The 22,166-nt window shown below is 48.6% G+C and overlaps 3 protein-coding genes and 1 long non-coding RNA gene across 8 annotated transcripts; 3 read left to right on the top strand and 1 right to left on the bottom strand.

Annotated features, from left to right (window-relative positions):
* The first annotated feature begins 2 nt into the window (after positions 1–2).
* Positions 3–5,705, top strand: MPZL2 (myelin protein zero like 2). The gene is made up of 6 exons (XM_005009542.6): positions 3–140; positions 2,185–2,351; positions 2,848–3,058; positions 3,308–3,452; positions 3,790–3,877; positions 4,413–5,705. The coding sequence occupies exons 1-5, from the start codon at positions 86–88 to the stop codon at positions 3,848–3,850; spliced, it is 639 nt and encodes a 212-aa protein (XP_005009599.2). The 5' UTR covers positions 3–85; the 3' UTR covers positions 3,851–3,877; positions 4,413–5,705.
* A 260-nt stretch (positions 5,706–5,965) lies between these two features.
* Positions 5,966–13,129, top strand: MPZL3 (myelin protein zero like 3). 2 transcript variants are annotated; one of them, XM_027444179.3, is made up of 6 exons: positions 5,966–6,032; positions 6,719–6,885; positions 7,894–8,104; positions 8,757–8,922; positions 9,737–9,794; positions 11,820–13,129. In XM_027444179.3, exons 1-6 carry the CDS (start codon positions 5,981–5,983, stop codon positions 11,844–11,846), a joined length of 681 nt encoding a protein of 226 aa, XP_027299980.1. In that variant the 5' UTR covers positions 5,966–5,980; the 3' UTR covers positions 11,847–13,129. The 2 variants fall into 2 exon arrangements, with proteins under 2 accessions (XP_027299980.1, XP_027299979.1); XM_027444178.3 differs by having other exon boundaries at positions 6,016–6,132.
* Positions 13,130–13,516: 387 nt separating this feature from the next.
* JAML (junction adhesion molecule like) lies at positions 13,517–21,268 on the top strand. Of its 4 annotated transcripts, none has more exons than XM_027444170.3 (8): positions 13,517–14,503; positions 16,708–16,935; positions 18,448–18,611; positions 18,937–19,162; positions 19,300–19,429; positions 19,896–19,956; positions 20,405–20,500; positions 20,683–21,268. In XM_027444170.3, the coding sequence occupies exons 2-8, from the start codon at positions 16,860–16,862 to the stop codon at positions 20,842–20,844; spliced, it is 915 nt and encodes a 304-aa protein (XP_027299971.2). In that variant the 5' UTR covers positions 13,517–14,503; positions 16,708–16,859; the 3' UTR covers positions 20,845–21,268. The 4 variants fall into 4 exon arrangements, with proteins under 4 accessions (XP_027299971.2, XP_005009601.3, XP_027299969.2 ...); XM_005009544.6 differs by having other exon boundaries at positions 16,651–16,935; positions 19,303–19,429; XM_027444168.3 differs by having other exon boundaries at positions 16,651–16,935.
* LOC119713692 (uncharacterized) lies at positions 14,498–16,600 on the bottom strand. The gene is made up of 3 exons (XR_005260902.2): positions 16,394–16,600; positions 16,220–16,275; positions 14,498–15,947 (listed from the first exon to the last, which is right to left on the bottom strand). It is a non-coding gene; the product is annotated as an uncharacterized lncRNA (long non-coding RNA).
* Positions 21,269–22,166: the final 898 nt, after the last annotated feature.

The raw sequence follows: 22,166 nt of genomic DNA, 5'->3' as shown, positions 1-22,166 counted from the left end.
TGCCTTTCATCCAGCTCTTGAGTGCCTGAAACAAACTTCTCTTCCCTGCGCTGCTCAACCTCCAGAGTACGGAGTTGTCTTCCCGATGTTTGGCCTCACCTGGCTGTGGGCTGTGCTCTTCCTTGGGGTACAGCTCCGAGGTAAGGAAACCTGATATTGCCTGGCCTCCGTTGCCATCTTGACTTTCCTCTTCTCATCCCTTAATTATCGACCTCATTAAGGCAGTGACTTTGAGATATTTGCTGTGGACAATTGCTGCGATTCTTTTGGTCCTGGGTTTGCTTGCAAGTGATTGAATTTCTCTGAAACAGGTTTAGGTGTGTTTGAGAGGAGGAAGAACACGGCTCTAATTCTGAGCTAAGGTTTCACATCTTTCCCTTTCCTGCCTCACTCTTTTCATCCCAGCAGGAATCTGGACTTTACTCTCCGATGTTTGTTTTCTTTTTTTTATTATTATTATTTATTTTCTTTCTGCCTTTGTTACTAGACAATCAGAGATTGTTAAACAGTTTAGATCCTTTACACGGCAATAAATCAGAATGACGGCAAAAAAGTCCCTTGAATTTTCAGTGGTTTATATCAGTATAACTAGAATCAAAATTTGGTCTGGGACCACCATGTCCTCCTTACCTAAAGGCATCAGCACACATACTCTTAGTAATTTGTCTTGAATAAAAATATATTTTACACTTATTTTCCTACACTTGTTCTTTTAAAGAAATTTAAAATGAAATCAGGACAACCTGACACCGAATCTTTGGAAAAGAAATACGATCTCAGCCAATGAAGTTTTCAAGTGTGTGCACCCTCAAGTGGTTTGGCATTTCAAATATTTTCTACTTTGAGAAAAAGGATTATTTGTCAAGAAATTCTTTGGCTATGAGTTGTTTTCAGATAGAGGAAATGTATTAATTTGCCACGAATCCATATTTTACAACCCCAGATAAGCTATTTTATCCCTGAGTCACACTGGGGTAAGTTAATTCATCTTCCTAAAGTAACAGGAAATTATTATTTTTTGTCCTCTGTTAGTAGGTTTTTTTTTTCCTTCTATAAATGGGTAAAGGGAAAGTAAGGGGAGTATATTATCAGGAACAGGGAAGACTGTCCCCTTCCAGAGCAGGAGTAGCAAGATTTTTCAATTGGCACTGCTGTTTGGTGGAAATTATCCCACTAACCCAGAGGTACAACATCTGGCCACTTCAGAGGCCTTTTTGTTTTCGTATTTTTCATTTTCCTTTCAGTGTCTTTATGTTCCCTCTTGCTCATCTCTTTCTAGGTAGGCTACCTTGATGTTAACTTACTTTTAAAGCAGCAGCTGTGGTGGTTTGCTTAGGAGAGGATGTTTCTTTGACAAGCAAACACAGATTCACCTCCATGATCTCCTGTGGAATTCCTCAACCTGCTTTCCCTATAATTGTCCAGTGGTGTTATTAACCTTCTCAACAGACACTTACATAAATAAGGGCAGTTTTCACCATGGTATCTGTGCCACAAAATACAAATACAAAATACAAAGCCTATAAAAGAAAGTTCTGGGATGGGAGATGGCAACCATTCGTAGGTGTTTAGCAATGCTTCTTGGACAAAAAGAGATGGTTTTCTGGAGAAATCTGGGTGGGGAACTGATTGCAATAGAGTGTAAATCACCTGCCATCATGTGATGAGGACTAACACATGAAGTTATACTGCATCTTTAGTGCTACTCAGGAGCATATTGCAGGAGGGCTGCCATTTACAAGTGTACCTCCTAGATGTTGTTTGCTCATGCCTGAAGGAGACATTTCCCCCAGAAAACAAACCAAGGTGTATTGTTCCTATAGGAGAGTCCCTCTCAGTGGTCCCTTCTCAGCTAGGGATCAGATCTGTCAGTGTTTAACTGTGCAGCCACGAAACTACAAAGGAAGCATTGTAGCAGCAATACAGATGAAAGGAAGCTCCAGTGAAATGAGCACTGTGCAACCTGCATATCAGCTGGCGAAAACCTTGAAGCACATGGGATCTTTTGGATTCTGCGTAAGCAGGACTACCTCCCTCAGTAATTAAATCTATGGGATTTGAATGTTAGGTTAAACATTACCAAGGATAAAGCAGACTCCTGCATAGATCAAACAAAGATAAGTGATGATTTTACTCTAAACAGTAGTTTTGTTTACCTCTAACCCTTTGCTGTTTTCTCTGCAGCACTGTGGCCCGTCACAGCCCTCGAAGTTTACACTTCCAGGGAGGTGGATGCTGTGAATGGCACTAACCTACGTTTAAAATGCACCTTCTCCAGCAGCAGCCCTATTAGCCCACAGCTGTCAGTGACGTGGAACTTCCAGCCTGAGGACCTGAGCTCGCATGAGCCAGTGAGTGAGACCTCTATGCTTCATTTCATTGATGCTCACTTGCTCAAATAAACCACTCCTAGGGCCCAGCACTGGCTGGGTAACAATCCCAGGTGCTGGTGTGGGCAAGCACAGCCAAAACACAGGAGTAAGTACATCTTGGCCCTTTTCTCTGCAGTTCATAAGGATTACTCTAAGCAAGAAGTTTTGTTTACACAACCTGGTTCAAGAAACAATTTTTATATTTAGTTTTGGGAAATCAGGGTTAAAAGATTTTCGGCCTGATGAAACTGCACATGCTTACAGGTGAATCCGGTCTTAGTTAACATCCTGCACCTTATGACTTACAATTTTCTTTGGCCAACATGGCAGGGTAAGCAGATCAACAAGTACTGCAGTATAACTGAAAGACCGCAGAACACAGGCTTAGCTGGTGCCTTTCACATTGCTGCTTACATCAGAAACACTGTACAAAAACACAGGAATGACAGTTTCTTTCTTTCTTTCTTTTTTGTAGGTATTTTATTACCTCAAGGAGCCCTACAAGCTGTCTGCTGGACGGTTCAAAGGGCGAGCCACTTGGGATGGCAATATTGAGCGTTATGATGTTTCCATTGTTATCTGGAATTTACAGCCCACTGACAATGGGACATTCACCTGCCAGGTGAAGAACCCACCAGACGTTGATGGCACAATTGGTGAAGTGCGACTCAGAGTTGTGCAGAAAGGTGAGAGGCCAAGAACCCCACCAGGGGTTATGAGTTTAGCCAGTGCAAAACATTGGCAGGTCTTCCTGCACACTTGGAAAAATGCATGGAAGCAAAAAGATTATAAGGAGAAAGCATGAGGAAAGTTCATGGATATAACAGAAAAAGGAGCTTAAGAAAAGGTTATGTTCATGGATAGAGGTACCCAGCCTAATACCAGGAGCGCTCAGTGTGTCCCTCTTGTTCATTTACCTGTTTCTCTCCATGCAGTGCATTTCTCAGAAATCCACTTCCTTGCCATCGCCATTGGGTCTGCATGTGCTCTGATGATCATTGTGGTGACAATTGTGATTATATGTCGACACCATCGGAAGAAACAGCAAGAGAAGACGACCGAGGTGTCAGATACTGAACTGTAAGGACAAAGAGGAGAGAAAGAGAAAGGCTTCTGTGAAAGCTTGTCAAATATATCTTCATGGCCACTCTGATTCATTGGCTTGGACCCTGCACTAAGCATCTACAATGCAAACTGCTAACACAATTAGCAATAATTGGCTGCTTACTTGCAGTCAGAACAGAGCCCCAGGATGAATGAAGTTTGCAGTCCTTGTTTTGCTCTTGCCTTTCGAGGTAGCTCCTCATGTGAGGAGGAGCCTGCATAACTTCTTGTTGTATATTATGTATGTTATATATAACTCAGAACCTGACAGCTGCTCAGGATATCTGATGCTGATTTTTTTTTTTTTTAATAGTAGAGAAAAGGAGAAGCTGAAGATCAGAGAAGAAAAGGAAGCTACTCCATTAGAAGACTAGAGGTCTTTGATAGTATATACAATGCAGGTATCTATTCAAACATTCTCTAGTTAATGCTTTCGTGTTACTTAAACATTTCACTTATGTTCACAGTCAGCAGGCCATGGTAGCCATGAACATGAACAACTGAGACCATAGTCACATATTGCTTTTGAGGAGCCTTCAGAGAGAGACTGAAACTGAACAAGCAGGGGCAACATAACTGCCTCTTAACCATGGGAGTGATTACTCCACCTTATTGTTGAGGTGCAATGATGTTTCCTATCATTGTAGGAAAGCCGTTATTGCTGTTTTCCATAGCTTTGTCTGCTGTGTGGATGGAGAAATGAATTAATTTCCTTTCACTAGTTTTGAATCTATGTTGGGATTCATTTAATCTTTATTTTAAATTGCTACAGGAAGACTGAAACTCTTTCCAGATTTGCTGGCTTCGCTGAAATATCTCAGCCTAATTTTTAACCACTCAATTTCTGAGGTCAGCAGATGCCTCTACTATGTTTATTTTCAACAATAATCCTGAGTAATCAATCTGTTTTGTTTTTCTTATAATCTTTCTTCTTAGGTACTTCTGAAGCAGATGGTGAGAGCTTGTAATTTTGGATGTTAGAACAAAGCTGAATTACAGACGCCTGATGCTGCAAGTGTGGTATCCCTGCTCGACCTGAAATTCTTGCAAGAAAATAGGGTGACATTAACATAAGTTGTAAAGTGTTATTTCCTTCATTGAAGCGAAACAGGAGGAACTTGCCCCATGAACAAGGAAGTTTACTTAATCTTCACAGCTGTTGAACGTGAACAAATAGGCTCTGAAGATGAAAAAATCACAGAAGTAAACAAAGTCAACATAATGCTACGACAGCAGACTGAGTATTTGCTGTGTCTGAGCAGACACACTCTTGCACCTTAAAATTTGAAAGGTACATTTGTGGTGCCCAATTTTTCCACCCTCAAAAACCTGTTTGATGTCACTAAGAGGATGACTAGCTAGGTGAGGGATCAGAGGGGCCGCTAGCTGCTACAACTTTTATTGTCTTTTTGCAGAAAGAACACTTTAAGTGGAAAGTGTTTCTGAATGTATGCTGTTTCTTATTAGGGGTCACATTTCCCTGTGGGTGTGTTTTTATATTGGTCTTTCTCAACTTCAGTACACTTTGTAAATGTGACAGCAGCAAAGACTGCCTTCCACTGTGCAAAGCGTGGCCATGTACTTTGGCAGCTCCCCTTCTCTCATTCCCCTTCTCCTGGTGCACCCCAGACTGCCCTCCTTTCCTTCTGTTTCTCTGGTCCTGCTTCTCCCCATTATTCCTGGTGGAGGACAAGCTGTGAGGTGCGATGCCTCTTGCCCTGACCCAGCAGACCTGCGCATCCCGCTGCGGTGCCCTGGGACGGGGGCTGGCAGTAGCAGCCCTGGAGGCTGCCCTGAGCAAGTGATAATGGGGTGCTGCCACACTCAAGTTCACTTCAAAAACAGCACTCGGTGGCTGCCAGCATTGTACCAGGCTTCCAAAAACACTACCACCAGTATTTCTCTGGATGCTGTTTACTGCCCCAGGCTGCCGTCAGCACACCTTACTCCTGTGTTCAATCTTACTTAACACATACCCTGTTTTTCCGTTGACTTTATCTATCCAAGGCAAATAAAGCCAAAAATCATTAAAACCATTGAGCTATTACTGTATTTAACCAGCGCTAAAACAAAGCATCAGCCTCTTTGTTTAAAAACTAACTTTATGACTTTGTAACTCTAACTTTATGACTGTGTAACTCTACCTGTAATGTGCTGGCCACATTATCTGTTTGTACAATATTGTCTTCTATTATGTTCGTCATAAATAAACATGGTTTGTGGATAAAAGCGAGTGGAACTAAATGGTTGACACTGAAGGAAGTCACTGTCCTACTGCGAACTCGGCACATCAAAACAAAACAAAAACTCGTGAAACTCGTGTTTTTTTTTTTTTTTTTTTTTTTTTTTTTTTTTTTTTTTTGTATGTTTGTTTGTTTGTTTTCCCCGGGTTGAAAAGTACCCAAAGAAGTAACAAACCACCCCAAAACAGAAAGGGGCACCGCGGTATTCTCGGCGAGCCCTGCTGGGCCCCGTCCCCGGCTGCGAGGCGAGGCCCCGTGGCCATGGCGACGCGGCGCGGCCATCTTGGGGCGGCCCCCGCCCTCACCTGGGCAGGTGAGCCGCCATGTTGCGGCGCTGAGCGCCATGCGGGGCGGCGGGGCGGCGGCGGCCGCTGGCGGCCTTGTCCTCCCGCGGGGGGCCCTGATCCTGCTCGGTAACGGGGCCGGGGCGGGTTTCTTCTCCTCCTCCGGGGGGCAGAGAGCTGCGGAGGGGCGGTGTGGGGCCGCCCCCGGCCGGGGCACGGCGCGGATGGGGGCTGCGGGACTTGCTTTCCTCACCCTGCGCTCCGCTCCCGTGCCACCTTATTCCCCTCTCTGCTCTCCGCACTTGAGATATTAACATTTCCAACTGGCAGGATTGTTTTTTGTCAATACTATTTTTTAAAAAAAATATTTTTATTTGTCAGGACTAAATCTAGCAGCTTGCACTTCCTCAGCAGGCTGGCTGAATCAGTTTCTTCCCTCTAAAACTTCCTTACCTCCACGGCTAAAGCTCTGTACGCTTTTGGGGGTATTTTCCAGATAAATACTTCTTGAGGCTCATTGCAGTCCCATGAAGAATAGATTAGGGAAGTGATCTGCTTTGCTTTAATTTTGTTATGGGGGTGGCGGTCACTACTGTGCTTCCCTCTTCAGCCTGGGGTTAAGCTGCACATCCATCGGTGTGATCGGGGCACCGTCACTCCCGTGCCTCACAAATAACAACCACCTAATCCTTGTCTTTTGTGTTTGTTCCAAAAGGTATCTGCAATGCTTTGTCCCTGGATATTAAAGCCAGCTCTAAAGTGCGAGCTTTCGTTGGTGAAAAAGTACAGCTGACGTGCACGTTCAAATCCAGCTCTCCCATCACCGAGAGTCTGACAGTGGACTGGACGTACCGGCCCCTCACGGGTGGTCAGATGGAGACAGTAAGTGAAGGAGGGAATCTTTTTGTACTGAAGATTGACCAGGTCTCTGTGCACGTTGAAAATCTGATGGTATCTTTTCCCCGTTTGCCCTGCTGCGCTTATTCCTCACTTTGAAGTGCGGGATTCTGCTTGTTGCCTTCTTTCCCATCAGAAATTGTTTTAGTGTCCTTTGGGCAAAAAGTATCCAATGTAAAGGTGTACTAGCACAGAGGTGATGATGCAGACCTTTGGGTTTTGACACAAGCACTGCATTGTACACTACAGCTGTACATAGAATGACTGTAAAACATTTGAGTGGGAGTTTTCTTGAAGGCAGCTATGCCCTATTAATTCTGTGATGCAATCTACTCCTGATTTTACCTTGGAGTGGTAAAAACGTGTGCAATGACACTCTGAAGACAGTCATGATGACAGCCTCTGAGGTTTATGGGCTGCTACTTCTCTTGGCAGCAGCATTTTGAAATATAAGCATAAATACACAAATCGAAAAGGCGGCTGGAAGCCTCTCATCCAAGGCACAAACAGAAAATGTGTATCTTTACAGTTTACCAGTGACTAACGCTTCCTGGAGAGTGTGAACTCATAGTGGTGTCCCTGTATCTGAGGTAAAAGGGAGCTGCCCGTATGAAATGTCTGTCAGGTCTTCAATAGTCAGGCAGGAAGTGCCAAAGTGCAAGAAGCAAATGCTGAAGAACTGCCGTGCTCTGTCTTGCGTGACTCAAGGAACAGACTCAGCTTCTCAGCCGCAGATTTCCAGAGGGGAACAAGCTTGTCAGAAGGGTGATGATGACATATGTCAGTGTCATGGCTGGTAGATAAAAGCTTTGGAGTTCTAATGAAATGGGACAGATTCAGAATTATCAGATAGGAACTTGGAGAGTCTCCTGTCTGCAAGCTATTCTTTCTGACTTGTTAATATGCCTTCCTTTATGTTTACAATACAAAAAGTAGTTTGGTTTCTTTGTAGAGTGTTTTACTAGAGCAATTATTGTCTTCCCCTTCTTTTAGATTTTTCATTATCAGTCTGTTGCCTACCCAACAACAGTGGGGAAGTTCAAAGACAGGATATCCTGGGTTGGGAACGTTGCCAAGGGTGATGCTTCCATTGCTATCCAAAGCCCTGTGATGAGTGACAATGGGACGTTCATCTGCAGTGTGAAGAATCCTCCAGATGTGTACCACAACATTCCCCAGACAGTGCTGATAGTTACGGAGAGGGGTAAGCCTCCATTTCATAGCGTTCTCACTTGTGTGATACAGCTGCATTGTAGCTTCGTCAGAACCTTAAAAATTGGAGCATTGCACAGGAAATTGATTCCCTGGATTTCCATGTAAGAATTACAGCAGGAATTACCTCAGCCCTTCATTCTGTACTAAATACATAGAGAACCACTGAATTTATTGGGGGCAGGAAGGAATGGAGGAAGCTGTGCTGATAACAAATCAAAAATCCATCCTTGTTCAGGAATTCCAGTCTCCAAATATTGTGTCAATAGAACAAGTGAGATTTTGGGGAAGTACTGGTCTAAAAATACTATCACACCACAAACTCTGATTCTTAGTAATACTTCATTTCCTTGTCTGCTCTGCGTGTGAGAACTACCCCAAATCTGAAGCTTGGACATGCTGACAAAGCTATGTCATCATCTGCCCACCTTTGGAGTTTTTTGCATATAAAAAAAACCATCCTCCTGTGCTGGATAGGTAATAAGGGTCCTACAGATTCCAAGACAAGTTGTTTCAAATTTACCAGCCCTGGGCTGTGTATGAAAAGGCTGTCAGTCCTTCCTGGGTGAATGTTTTTCTCAGAGACTTCAGAAAGCAGAATTTCACTACTGTTACAGCTGCTCTGTTCTTTGTCCATCCCGCAGGCTTTTCCTTCCAGCTGACTTCAGCGGTGCTGCTGTCCATTTTAGTATTTCTCCCTTCCATCATTGTGGTCATTCTGATGTTGGTGAGGTTGGGAAGGAAATCTGGAGTGCTAAAGGAGAAAAAAAAATCGGGCTGCAAGAAATCCTCTATTGAAGTGTCTGATGAGTAAGTTCTGTCTGGAACCTAAAGCCTGTTTTTCCACCTTGGCCAATGATTCCTCACTGTCCTTCATTTCATGGCTGTCAGCATCTGCAGGTTGGCCACTGAGATCTTCCTCTCTGTGAGCATAATTTAGCTAGTGAGTAGAAACCTTTGGAAAATCTATGTGTTGGAGCATAAAGTAAGTGCAGTACAGCCCTTTTTCTGTCAACGGCATGAAGCCATGGAACTGAAGCAGTTTAGGGTTGGGTAGTCTTTCACTTCTGCAGTCAGATTTATTTTGCTTAAATCAGCAAAAGATATTTTGCTTTTGTGGGCTTTATGGGTTGTGTTTTGGTATGAAAGATCAGTAGCAATGAAACAAACAGCATAATGCTATCTGGTTCCCTCAGTGATGGCCTGAGCACAGGTGACAAGTCCTGAACAGGCTCTGGAGACTGGATTTCCATCTGAATTGGAGAGGATTGTGTGTTGTGAAGGGTCACTATGCTATTGTAGTGAGAGCAGTAAACTGCTGGAGTTACACCTGGTTTTGCAAACAATTCATTCTGTGCTAAATTTTAGGACTGGACTTTTAATACAACGTTTTGATTTATTGTGGTAAGATTTTCCAGCCAAAAAGCACCTCTTACATTCTTCATGGCACTTGTTATATGAAATGTCTGCTTTTGAAAAAAGAGACCTGACACTCTCAATTCTTTGGAGGTTTGTTATGCAGAGCCACAAGGCAGTGTGGGAGAAGTAGAATTCATAGTCCATAGGAAATATTAGTGTGTGGTGGTGGGGAAAAGTCCATCTTCATCCTATGTTTGTTCTCCAGGTCTGAACACACAGACACCTGCTCAGGGAGACTGAAAGCTTGGTGTTTGAACTGTGTGGTAAGTGAAAGTTGCTATTTTCATAAGTGGTTTTGTCAAGATCAGCGCTCAGAGGAGGTGCACGAGCAGCAAACAGAGCTGTTGATAATTTCTCTGGGCTTTGGAGAACAGTCCCAGTTGGCTATGCTTATGCTCCATGGTGATTTCCACATTTTGGCTATCGGGGATAAGAACTGCTGGTCAGGGTGCATTACTGGCAGTGGGAGCTGTCCCGAGATCCCCCAAACTGATTTTTTTTTTCTTTTCTTTTGATTTTAAATGGAAGCTGACATTTCAATACAAATATTAAGAATTTTAAGTGCTAACCGCTATACTGTGTAGCTTCTATAAAGGCTCTACATAACCAGTTTGGGGTCTGGCAGGGCTATGGTGAGGTGTGGAGGCAGGCACGCTTCTTTACCCTGTTTCTGTGCAGATGGTAGCGTGCTGCCTTGACTTTCTTAGAGGTCTCCCTTCTTAGAACGCATTGGTCACAACAGAGTCCTGCTGAACTCTTGTGGGTTTCGTGTTTGTTTTTGTGGGGTGTTCAGTTTGTTTGCTTCATGAAATGGGTGGTGTCCTCTAATTCTGTTCACTTGCTATACCCTAACAACAAGCCTCTGTTAATCTGATGTGTTGTGCTGGAACTACTGAATGTTTGCCATCTGCTGTATTTATTTTGCAAAACATACGTCTGAGGTGTGTGTGCTGGCTTTAGCAGCCCCAACACTAAGTGTGACACATTCCAGAGTAAGCTCACTAATATGCCTGCTTGGAGAGTGGTTTTGTTTTTGAACCTGGTGTCCTACAGAGCAAACTTACCACAGATGCAGCTTTACATCGTCTATACGCAGCCAGGAAGTATGTTAAGGAGGATTTAAACGTATTGCTTGATTCACTGTTGTAATGCCAGTGGTTTAAAATGCAGTAAATGTGTGAGCTTTCAGACTGATGCGTGCTGGTTGTTTCTACACTTTAATAGATGTAGAATGAGCAAATATACAATTTATGTATGAAATATTTATAATTCTTTACAGCAGTTACGGAGCAGCAGTGTTGGCAACGAGTTTTGAGAGATGCAGGAAGCAGAAAATGCTTTATTCAAAGGGGAGGGCTGCAAAGGGAGGTGGGAAGGCTGTTGCAAGTGACGTGCTGGGGAGCGGGGAGGTACCTTTGCTGTGGTGCAAATGGAGAGATTGGGAAAAGATGGGACCTCAGATACAGTGAGACGTGCTAGTAGATGGAGATTGTGAAGGTTGAAAAATGTCTTCTCATCCTTTGAGAGCAGGCAAACTTGAACGTAGTTGTGGTGCTTTCATGTTGAGTAATTTGGCATTGGTTTGATACTTTGTTCTGATACTCATCTTAACAACTCTCTGAACACCATCTCACTCACTATAGGGAGTCTACTTTTTGAGGTTTCTGGAGTCTACTTTTTGAGGTTTCTGTAAAACACTTTCTCACGCTTAATACTTTACCAAATAGTTAAAATTGCAATGTTGATGAAAAATTGCTCATAATTAAGATTACTGCAAAATTGGTAAGATTTCCCATGTAGGGCTTTATGTTTGAGCATCTTGCAAACTGAGAGCTGCAGAGCTGGGTTGTGAGGATGCCATCAAATCATTACTGTGGTTAGAACAATAGATGATGGGGATCTGAGAGTATAGGGCTGTTCAGAGCTGAAACACCCAACAGCTTGTGCTGCTCTGGATCTGCTCTGCAGGAGTTAGGGGTGCATTTTAAGAAGACATCTTTCTGCACTTTGTCTTTTGCTTAAGTTTTAGCTCCTACCTCTTCTAAAACAGATCACATGTGTTGATTATCCAGTGGCAATTTGTCTGTGTCTGTGGTAAGTCAACCAGACTTAGCTACAAGTGTTTATATAACTACCAGTTCTAATTTGTTGAAGCACACCAGCAATTTGGAAAGCATTTATGCTCTTGTCTGAAGCCTACCAGACTTAATTTTTTTTTTGTCAAATTCATTACTTGTTTCATGTCTTTGTACGTAGTCTCAATTTCTCTCTTCATACTCTCTCTTCAGGACACGGATGAGGAAGAGCCATACTGATGAGAGATCAAATTTATGGATAAAGAACAAAATTACAATGCTGAAAATCTTGGCTAGAAAATACAAAGGCTGCTGGATAACCAATGCGGATTGAAGGACCCGTTCTCATCTTGGTATATTGGAATAATAATGCTGATGGGATAATTCACTCTTACCTATTTCAAAAATCATTATTTTGAGCTTCTTTCTAATTTATTGGGTGGCGGGGGGAATTCTCCTGAAACCTCCCTTCTCCAGTGCCTACAGAAACCTCGGTGCCTACAGCTGTGCAGCCTGTTTCCCACCAGCAGTCTGACAGTGTTCGTCTCTTAGTTTACTTTCTAATTTGTTTCCTCTGTGGTTGGTGATATCCCTCCTTTCCTGCACCCTTGAATTCAACCTGCCTGAAGAGCAGACTACTCCAGAGTGACACATTGGCTCTCTAAGTTCATCGTCAAGCACTGACAACGTATTCTTCTCATTTTTGTTACAACATAGTGGCAAAGGACTTAGAACAGCCTGATTGAGTTGGTATATGGCATCCTTTGTCTTGGAGCAAAGAGAACCTACTGGTTTTTAATTGTTTCTTGGCTTGATCTACCACTTAATTGCAGGATCACCATTTTGTTCCTAGTGTCTTCTTACTTTAAGTTGCCATCTGCACAGCAGTGTTACCTTATATTGTTGAGCTTTATCTTTTTACTTGAACAGCTGCATTACTGGGTACATCTCCTACTTGCAGACATGAAGCACAATTCACATACAACTTATTTTTTAAAATCAGAAATGCAAATGAGGACTTAGTGTCTGTGGAAATGTAACCCTATCTACCTCAAGTACTGACTCAAGGAATTGTGCCAAGGAATGTTCCGTGTTCAGAAGAACTGTCTTGTTCCTCCTCTCTTCTAGTGAAATGGTTGATTTTTGGGAAACAGTTAAACATGTGTCAATACTGCCCTGTAAAAAACAGCGTACTTTCTCTACCACCAACCTTGCCCAATAGCAGGGAGCAGTGGAATTCATAGAATTGTGTTCTTCACAGGAGAGGTGCTCCAGCCCTCTGATCATCTTTTTTGGCCCTCCTCCAACAGATCCACATCTTTCTTGTGCTGGGGGCTCCACAGTCTGGGTGCAGTACTCTGGGGGGCTCTCACAGCTCTGTTCTGATACCTAAAGAGCTGCTGGTTTTTGCTTCCTTTTGGTGTGTGGCATCGATCAAATTGTCTTCTTCCATACGTTACAAGTTTACTGGAGGCTTTTATGTGCCGTTGCCAATAAATTGCACTGCTTTATCCTAGACTTTATTTGGCTGAGTACAGGTGGATATAGTTGAACGTGTAAAATGTCCATCCTGTGTTCTTGCTTAGCTATAAAAACTGCCATGGGATGGTGGGAAAAGGCGTACTGAGCCCCCCTTCAGCAGCTCAGTGCTGGCTGCTGATGGCAGGTGTGGAGTTCCTGCCTGCCAAGCAGGTTAGCTGTAGATCTGCTTCTTCAGATAAAGAAACTGATTGTTCTCCTGTCTACAATAAAGTAATATGTAAAAAGGTTGTGCTTTGTGATGACACCATGTTTCTACAACTCGAACTATCCTGAGAAAGGATGTTGGTGGGATGTGTAGCCTAGAGGAAGTGGCTTTCTTGTTCCACTTTCAGCCCTAGTACATCAGACAGTTCCCCATGGAAGTGAATAACTTCTTTTCCAGATGTGCCTTCCACTCTTTGCAAAGAGTGGGCTAAATCCTGGGCAAATCTTCCTGGTGCAAAGCGGAATTGCTACCTTGAAGCTAACTGTGTTCTGGATCATAAAGGGTTTTGAGCATGGATAAAATTTCTCTCTCTTTCCTTTGCTTGCTGAGAGAAAAGTTTCTCTGTGTACCCCTGCTGCTAGGGTAGTGAACAGTGCCTGCTGTGGTACTCCATAGGAAAGGAAGGATGAAAATAAGCTTTCAGAGTGACTGAGGAGGGGGTGTAAGCAGATAGCAGCCTGTGCTGTGTGTCCTGCCTGTGTTTCAAAGCGGAGAAGCTGGCCATGATGTGAAAAGCATCCTGGCAGTGGCTCTTTAGGCAGTAAGATGCGTGCTTATCTCTGCCCCTGCCACTACTGGCAGTAATGCCCAGCAGAGCTGATGTTGCTTCCTGGTGATACCTCACCAGGACAAGACCCAGCCTGTGGGACTGATGAGGTGCTGCGCTGCTTGTTCTTCAACTGGATTCCCAAAGAGAAAGCCAGGAGAGAGCACAGGCTGTGAAAGGGTTGCTTGCCAAGGATTTCTTTGTTCTTGACTTCTCACGTAACGACTGATGGCTCGGCCTGCTGTGGCGAAAGGAGTGGGACCCAGCCACGTCTTGTATCTGGACTGTCTTCTTCCGAAGCTGCATTCCCACCGTGTGCTCCCAGGCAAATGCATCTGCCATTCTGCTCGCCTCTCTAGCAGTACCTTCTGCCTTGTGATTTGTCAGTACCCTCGATGTAGTCCTCAACTTCCTCTTGCGACTTAAAAGTGACCACCAAACTGAACTTAAATAAGAGACACGAAACCAAAGGCTGTTACGTTTTCCATATCTTGCACGCACAACATCAAGACCATTTAGCATCTGATTAATTCAGAGGCCCCAAATAAGTCACCGAAGAGCCCTTTGTGCAAGAGACAAGTTGACTGCCCCAAAACACACCGGGTGAGTAATTTTTTGCTCTAGTATTTACATGATTTTGTTTCTTTTTCCTGAAAAGATTAGGGAGACATAGAAGTACTCAGAATTCAGATCCTAAGTAGGGAGATGTGAAGGCAGTGTGGTACCTACGCCTTTCTTCTTCAATCCATTTAGAAAAGTCTGTGATCCTGCGGAGGGTTTTGGGTATGTCAGCATTGTAATATACGTAACAGCCTGGGTTGCTGGGTGCTGCCTTCAGCTGGTGCACGCACAGGGAGAGCCTGCAAAAGCGTGTTCCAAGGCAGGACCAGAATTTATTCTGAGAAATAGGGTAAGAAGTCCAGGAAGGACTTGATGGCGAATAGGAACCGGAGCTTCAGTAACTCGGCAACAGAAAACCTTTGAATTTCTGAGCGTACAAATCCTGCACGCAGGCTTCTGTGTACTGAGGGATTTACAAAGCTCGGTGCAGTTTGAATTCCTGGATTGGGGGTGGTCCTGGGGAAGCGTATCTCTGCTGCAGTTCTAAGGCTTTTGGTAGCATTGCTGAGCAAACAAGAGGAGGAAAGTAGGCTGCTCGGGCCTGCTGCGCTGAGGCACAGTGCATGAGCTGAGCATGAATCGTGCAGTGTTTGTAGGTCATGTGTGCACAAGGGTTATGCAGCAAATTGTGTCTTGGCAGAAATGCAAACAGCACAGTCAAACCACACAACTCTCTCCCCTCCACCTCCACAAAACCCAGCCCCCAAACAGGTCATGGGTTTTGCACGGCACATCTGAGAGAATTACAGGAGGCTTGCTGCCACTTTTAGGGATTTTTTTTCTGGAAGGGGAGGATGGTGACAAGCTGAGGTGGTTTTGCATCACTGACTGTAGGCAGCGATGCCATGTGCTGCCTGCAGAGCCTTCGTGACTGTTTGACCCATGCAGCTAACTCGGGGCCTCCAATCCTGTCTGAGCCTGTAAAAGTGTTTCTGAGCTTCCTTCACTGAGAAAAATGTATTTAGAAAGAAAAAAGGAGGTAGGGAAACAAGTCTGGCCATGAAAAGAGACGGAAGGTTTAGCAGGGGATCAGCAGTGGCAGGGCGGAGGCGTTGGCTGCTCCCTGCTCACTCTTGCTGATCTGTGTGCGCTGCTGTGCTGCTGCACGGGGCTGGCACGGCCCCCTCGCCGCCCCGCAGCCCCTGCCAGCCATTTGCATGCGGTGCTATTTTCACTCTCGGTTCCGTAGGGAGGGCAGGGGTTTAGGTGCTGCCTCCAGAAGCTTGGTGCCCCCAGCTGCAGGGCCGTGGCTGGGGCTTTCTGCTCCGCAGCTCTGAAGGGAGCAGTGGATCTCGGGGTGGTAGGAGAAATGTCGGGTGTTCGCCTTACGTATTTCCTCTGACACCTCTGGATGGATTCTTGGGGCGAGCAGCTGGGACCCTTCCCAAATCCAAGCTTTAGCGAAGGTGGTCTCTGATCTAGAGGGCTTTCATGGTGGAAGAAAAATGAGAGAAGCTAATGAGATTTCAGATATGATTCATCTCTTCTTGGTTTTATTCCTGCAGCAGATGTGCCTGTATTGAAAAACGTACACGGGTAATGGCGGCCTAAGGTCAAAGAGTTGCAAGTGCTGGCTCTCCAGGCTGGAGGGGTTTTCTCAGTAACTTTTCCCCCTTAACTATGTTTACCAGTTTTGAACAGGCTTAGCTTTGAATCATGCAGCAGAGACACAACGAGCAGCAGGGTTCTGGCTCTTACCTGCCTGTGATCCATGCGTTAACACCGGCTGGCACGTTCCTCAGGCCGCAGGATGTCTGCATGGCATAGAAAGGAGGCACCAACGATATGGAGGGACACGCAGCAGGTCAAACCGAACAGTAGCAAAATATGGCATAATTTGGGTAGACCCCAAAAGGTTCTAGCAGAACTCACCATGTGCAGCGCCCTGGAGCAAGGAGGTTATTTCTAGGGCAGGGGGCTTGTGATTTTAGGATCCGTATTCAAACTTGTCTGAGTCTGTAGGAGAAAAAAACCATCCCATTGTTTTTTCAGCAGTTAACATCACGAAGATCTCAGTTGAGATGCTGGGTCTCGACCCCCAAACCACCGGAAAGATACATAAGATAGGGGAAATGCAAAGGTATTTCAGGCTGAGCCCTCCCCCGGTCTCTCTCTGCCTTCCTTTCTAGGGCTCGGAGCAGTCTCAAAGCAGACACATCTGACAGCTGTGCTTCACTGAATCGTAGGCTCCTAGCTGGGACGGTGGCTAACTCAGAAGCTGAACATCCAGGGGAGCAAAGATTGTGTCCAGCTCTGAAGAAATAGAGGGTCTTGTACTAACCCTGGGGTCCAGCTCAGCTGCAAGCAGTTGGTGTCCTTCCTGAGGGGACTCTGGCGCATGTGTCACCTCCGCTGCTCCGCTTGGAATAAGATGAAGGTGATGTTGAGCCTGGCTCTGGTGCTGGCGTTGCTGGGTAAGCTCTAAGTCCTTCTGGTGGCCTTATCTACCTGGCCTGCTTTCCTTTGCTGAAAGACCTCGTGTGTCCTCTCTTTCTGCTGTGAGAACCTCTTGGGGCTTTGCAGGTACACAGGGCTGGGAACATGAAGCATAGCAATAACTTCCCTGGTGTCTGTGTGCTGCGTGTTTCCTTCCTGCACAGCTCCCAGATATATATAGGCTTGGAATTGCAACAGCATCCAACATCCCTGCGTGGAGGCCTGTATTTACTCTAAGAGGCTCCAAGGCTTTGGAAGAAGTAAAGCAGCTTTACCAAGCATAAGTACAGGGAAAGGTTTCCAAGCTATTGATTTTGGCTCTGCTCAAGGCAACTGGCTCGCTTGGTCTCTGCTGCTGGCAAATATTGCTCATATTTGGCTCCACAGCTGGTCAAGGCCCAAAGAAACCAGTTTGGGGAGCTGTAGCACTTTGCATTTATTATTTACAGGGCATCAGACAAGTACTTGGTGCTTTGCCAGGGCCCAGCCCTTGGTGGCTCGTGGAAGGACTGAGCAGAGTGGCTAAGGCACCAGGTAAAACGTACCTGCCTGCGTGGCTCCCAGCTGAACCAGCTCACCTAGTCCTGGGCAAACGAGTGGTAGAGACCCAGCTGCTCTTCTCGCTGCGTTCTGCTCTGTTTCTCTCTCTTGCAGCTGGTAGTGCTTCCCTCCTGCAGCATTGCCACAGCTCTGCTCTGCCCCGTCTTGCCAAGCAGGTGCCTCTCTGTTGCCATTTTCATCTCACAGACTTGGGGGCACGGAGGCTTTCTCAGGACAAACTTACGGCGCCTTTTCTGCCCTGCTTCTTTCCCATTCCTAACACATATTTTATGCCCCCCCACACCCCATGACAGCAACTTCTTCATGCTGCTTTTGTCAGCTCTGTGCTTTCTGATGTTCCTCTGTTTTGTTTTGGTCTGTTTTGGTTTGGTTTTCCACTGCCCCACTTCTCTAGAAACCCTTAGTGGTATTTATGTGGCCAGATGCATTCAAGCCGAGGCCAGGAGCCTTGTGAGCAAGAGGTGAGGAAGCCAAATGGGCAGGTTGTGAAAGGAGGAACTGAAATTCATGTGAAGGGGTTGAGTTGCCCCTGGCCTCTTGTAGATGAGAGTGGCACTGGTTCTCCCAGCCAGTGACTCACAGGAGCGGCCATGCAGGAGCTGCAGCCTTCGGCTCCGGCACGCAGAGGGCTGGGGTTGAGCGACGAGTTCTGAGGTGCCTTCCCCACTTCCCTTCGATGAGGCTTGTTGAGTGAGCGCAGCAGCCCTCGGTGTCTGGTGGCTGGGAGGATGTGCTGCCCCACATCCCAGGCACGCCAGAAGCAGGGGTCAGGGAGAGGCTTTGGCCGCAGGGAGAGGCTCCCTGCTGTGCTCCGGGCTGCTCAGTGCCACTCGCCCCGCGTTTGTCTGGAGAGGAGACGCCTATGGGGACAGGCGGGCTGCACCTGGCTGTCCTCCCCGGCCTCATCCTGCTGTCCTTGTGCCTGGCAGAGAGATGCAGCGGCTCGGCTGGCTGGGTGTTCACACAGCCTCAGCTTCGAGCCGGCGCTGGGGACTCTGTCCTGCTGCAGTGCCTCCTCCGAGATGTGGCAGACGAGAGCTGGACGATGGTGAAGGTGGACTGGCTGCACGTGCCGGGAACGGGCGCACAGAAGGTGGGTCAGGACCAGGGGGCTGGTGGGGGGCAGGCGGCAGGGGAGGGGGAGTGAAGCAGCCCTGCTGCTCTCGGGAGGCTTTGGGGAAGCTGCCTGGCCCTGGCTGCCACGGAAGGAAAGTTCCCCAGCTGCGTGCTGCTGGGGAACCCTGGCACTGGGTGCTGTGTCAGGGGCTTTCCAGGAGGGTGTGGGTGTGAGCTGTGCTCTTGTGCTGCACGGGGGGAGAGGGAGAGGCTGCAGCCCCTGCTGTGGAGCAGGGCATGAATGCAGGGCAGGGCCGTGTCCCCTGGGCTCCGTTCACCTGAAGCTCTGTGTGTCCCGGCAGGAGGAGATGGTGTTTTATTACTACAGCAACTGCAGCATCTCCGTGGGCCGCTACCGGGACCGGGTGCAGTGGCAGGGGGACATCTCCCGCTGGGACGGCTCCATCCAGCTGCGGGGCGTGCAGGTGAACGACAGCGGCAGGTACCTGTGTGAGATGCGGCTGCTGCAGCACAGCAGCATCTTCAAGAACCACACGGTGCTGCAAATCAGCCCCATGGCACGGACAGGTACATGTCCCACACTGCCTCCCCTCACTTCTCACCCTTCAGACCCCTCAGAAAGCCTTCCAGAGCTGCCACCAGGGTTCTTACGTAGTAGTGCCCGATCCCTGCGGGTACCAGCCCCTGCCTTGGTGTCTCCCCAGCAGGTCAAGAAGCAACGAGTGCCCAGAGCTCTGCGGTCCTGGGAGACAGCGGGCTTTGGGCTGTGACTGTGGGCTGTGGCTCTGTGGCCGTGGTGTTGGCATTCCTGGCAGGACGCACCCTGAGGAAGAGGTACCGATATCAGCTTTGGGTTTATGGGGCTGAGCAGAGCACCTCCTTGTGTCCCTCCTGCAGAGTTCTCCCTGGCCAGGCACCACCCTGACCTGCTGGAGCCGCGGGGAAGCACCCGCTGGGTGCTCCTGCCCCCGAAGCAGGGTGTGGGCTCCTGCTGCCCTCTAGTGTCACGCTGCCCTGCCCGGTCTCCCCTTTGCTCCCAAAGCTCCCGGGCTCTCTGCTGCTGGCAGAGCCTGCGCCCTTCTTGGTGGGGGGCAGCTTTGGGCATTTGGGGCACTGTGGGTCTGTGGGACAGGAGCAAAGTGTGATGAGCTCCCTGTGGAAGCCAGCCTCAGCTGGCAGCAGCAGGGATGGCCTGGCCAAGGTGCATCTGAAGGGATGTCCTAGCAGAGGGGGGACCAAGGACAGCAGGAGCAGGTGATGTGTCCTGCTGGAGGTGACACCAGTGTTGCTTTCCCTCAAGGTCTGCAGCCAACACGGCCCTGGAGAGGAGCAGAAATGAGGGCAGCAAGGACAAAGCCAAGGTGAGAGCTCAGGCAGAGCCAAGGTGGGGGGAGCACAGCTCTCCTGCCCTGCTGGGGGCTCCTGCACACCTGCTGGGTGCCAAAGAGAAGGGGAGGGATGGGGCAGCCAGCACTGCGAGGCAGGGGCTCAGGCTGTCCCCCGTGAGGCCACCGAGGCTCCCTGCTGAGGTGACACCACTCGGTTCGGGACCCAGTTTGGGGCAGGCACTGATGCAGGGTGAGTTGGTGCTCCTGCAGCGTTCCCTGGGGCTGGGGACAGGTTTGTCCTCCCACGGGATGGCTGCAGCTTGCCTCCTGAGCAGCCACGGCTGCGTGTCCTCAGGGTGCTGCTGACCTGGGGTGGGTGCTGTGGGATTGAATCCTGTGCTGGCTGATGGTGAGGTGCTGCGGCTGTTGGCACTGACCAAATGTGGGGTTGGAAGGCTCTCATCCTGCTCTCCCCTCACAGGAAGGGATTTACTGCTCAATGCCCGGAGCTGAGGCACCCAAGGCTGAACAGGACGCAAAGAAGAAGAAGAAAGCTGAGGAGACCTACATAACCATGGTGAGCGGGGAGCAGCTGCCCCAAACTGCAGCAGGCACGGGCAGGGGATTCCTGCAGCTGTAGGGTCTTTCCCCTCCGGTGTGGTCTTGCCTAGACCTGACCTTCCAGCAGCATCCCTCGTCCCCACCCGCTCCAAAGGGGCCCTGATGCCTGCGAGGGGCTCACAGCCTGTCTCCTTGCAGCACCCCTCTTTTTTCCGTGAGAACGGCATCTACGTGGAGCTGGCCAGGAGGGTGATCCCGGCAGAGTGGATGGAAGAGGGCAGATGGGATGAGAGACCAAGCGAGGACCCCTACAGCAGACCACAGGAGGCCCTTCCCTGTCCCCCAGAGAGCGAGAAATAACCGTGCTGGGGGACGTAAGCTCCTTAACCGGCTGTGTGCTCAAGACATCTTTGTTCCTTTGGTGGGCCAGCGTTGTGCTGCTGTCAGCCCTTCCTCTGAGCAGTGTCGCTGCTTCGCTCTTATCTCCGTGCCGGAGCTGCTGCTGGGGCTTGTCCTGTCCCCGTTATCTGCAGCGGGACCCAGGGAGCTGTGTTTCTCCCTCCTTCTTCTATCTGGAGGGGGACAGGAGGGCACAGCCTTCACTCTGCAGCTTTGATCCCAGCCCGTGCTGCTCCGGGACCAGAGATAATGAACTCGAGGAGAGCCTGGTGGGGAAGGGAGGGGGAGAGGCAGCGGGAGCCGTGCCAGGGGTATCTTCTGAAAACAATAAAACTCAGCGAGGCCGGGGGGATCTTCCCTCTTCCTGGCTTCCTTTAACCTCCTGCTTAAACGTGTGGTGCTCAAGTGTGCCAAACCCTGCCTGGCTGGGGGAGCAGTAAGGTGAAATGGGCTGAGCAGGGGGTCCCTCTGCAGCACGAGGGGGCTGCCTGAGCTGTCCCGAGCCCCCCTGCTCTGCAAGGGATGGAGAGGAGCGGGATTCCCCCCCCTGCATCCCACTCACCCATCCCCTGCGCACTCCTCTGCTCGCAGCCCACCCCCGGTGAGTCCAGGAACCCCTCAGGGGCCTCCGGGGCCGCGGTTTTGGCATGTGCTGGTGGCGGCCCTGTCCCTAAAATAGCTGTGTGACAGCCGCAGGTGCAGCGCTGCGGCGGGGCCCCCCTCCCGGCCCCGTGCATGGCACACTGCAGCGCCGCGCTGCACTCCTTGGTTCACGTCGACTCCCTGCTCGCTTTTCCCTGCCTGGTCCTGAGCAGCTGGGGCGCAGGAGGAACCGGCCAACGGGGCTGGTTTTGGGGTGCTGGGGGTGCCCTGTGACCCCCCGCTGCCTTCGCAAGGAGGTGGGACCCCTTCCAGCGGGCTCTGCCTGTCCCACAGGGCTGGGAGACTGCGCTGTGTGCATGGTGTGTCTGCTCAGCGCTGGCTGTGTTCACCCCGGGGGTTTCCCCTCCTGCATGCACAGCCCCTCTGCACCCCTCCAGCCTCCCCCTTGCCCCCCCCCTCCCTCCCCAGGTCCCCCATGTGCTCCTGATGTGCTCAGGCCCTGGGGCATCCCTCACCTTTCTCCTCGCTGGTGTTGCCCCAGCAAAGCTCGCTGTCCTGCGGCCCCCGGCACCAGGTCTGGGTGGCCGAGGGGCTGCTGGCCCCAGCACTCTGCTCCCCGTGAGACCACGTGTGGGCTCCTCGCGCTGTTCTCAGCAGCCTCGACCCAGGCTTGGAGTGCT

This window comes from Anas platyrhynchos, chromosome 25 (assembly GCF_047663525.1).
Source record: "Anas platyrhynchos isolate ZD024472 breed Pekin duck chromosome 25, IASCAAS_PekinDuck_T2T, whole genome shotgun sequence".
In the NCBI taxonomy this organism is placed as follows: Eukaryota; Metazoa; Chordata; class Aves; order Anseriformes; family Anatidae; genus Anas; species Anas platyrhynchos.
Note: the sequence above shows the minus strand (reverse complement) of the source record. Positions and strands in the feature narration are given on the sequence as shown.

Coding starts and splice junctions, on each gene's coding strand:
- MPZL2 (XM_005009542.6), top strand. CDS start 86: ATGTTTGGCCTCACCTGGCTGTGGGCTGTGCTCTTCCTTGGGGTACAG. Junction 141..2,184: donor CCTTGGGGTACAGCTCCGAG/GTAAGGAAACCT, acceptor TTTTCTCTGCAG/CACTGTGGCCCGTCACAGCC. Junction 2,352..2,847: donor ACCTGAGCTCGCATGAGCCA/GTGAGTGAGACC, acceptor TCTTTTTTGTAG/GTATTTTATTACCTCAAGGA.
- MPZL3 (XM_027444178.3), top strand. CDS start 6,063: ATGCGGGGCGGCGGGGCGGCGGCGGCCGCTGGCGGCCTTGTCCTCCCG. Junction 6,886..7,893: donor CGGGTGGTCAGATGGAGACA/GTAAGTGAAGGA, acceptor CCCTTCTTTTAG/ATTTTTCATTATCAGTCTGT. Junction 8,923..9,736: donor TCTATTGAAGTGTCTGATGA/GTAAGTTCTGTC, acceptor TTTGTTCTCCAG/GTCTGAACACACAGACACCT.
- JAML (XM_027444170.3), top strand. CDS start 16,860: ATGTGTCACCTCCGCTGCTCCGCTTGGAATAAGATGAAGGTGATGTTG. Junction 19,957..20,404: donor GCAGCAAGGACAAAGCCAAG/GTGAGAGCTCAG, acceptor CTCCCCTCACAG/GAAGGGATTTACTGCTCAAT. Junction 20,501..20,682: donor AGGAGACCTACATAACCATG/GTGAGCGGGGAG, acceptor GTCTCCTTGCAG/CACCCCTCTTTTTTCCGTGA.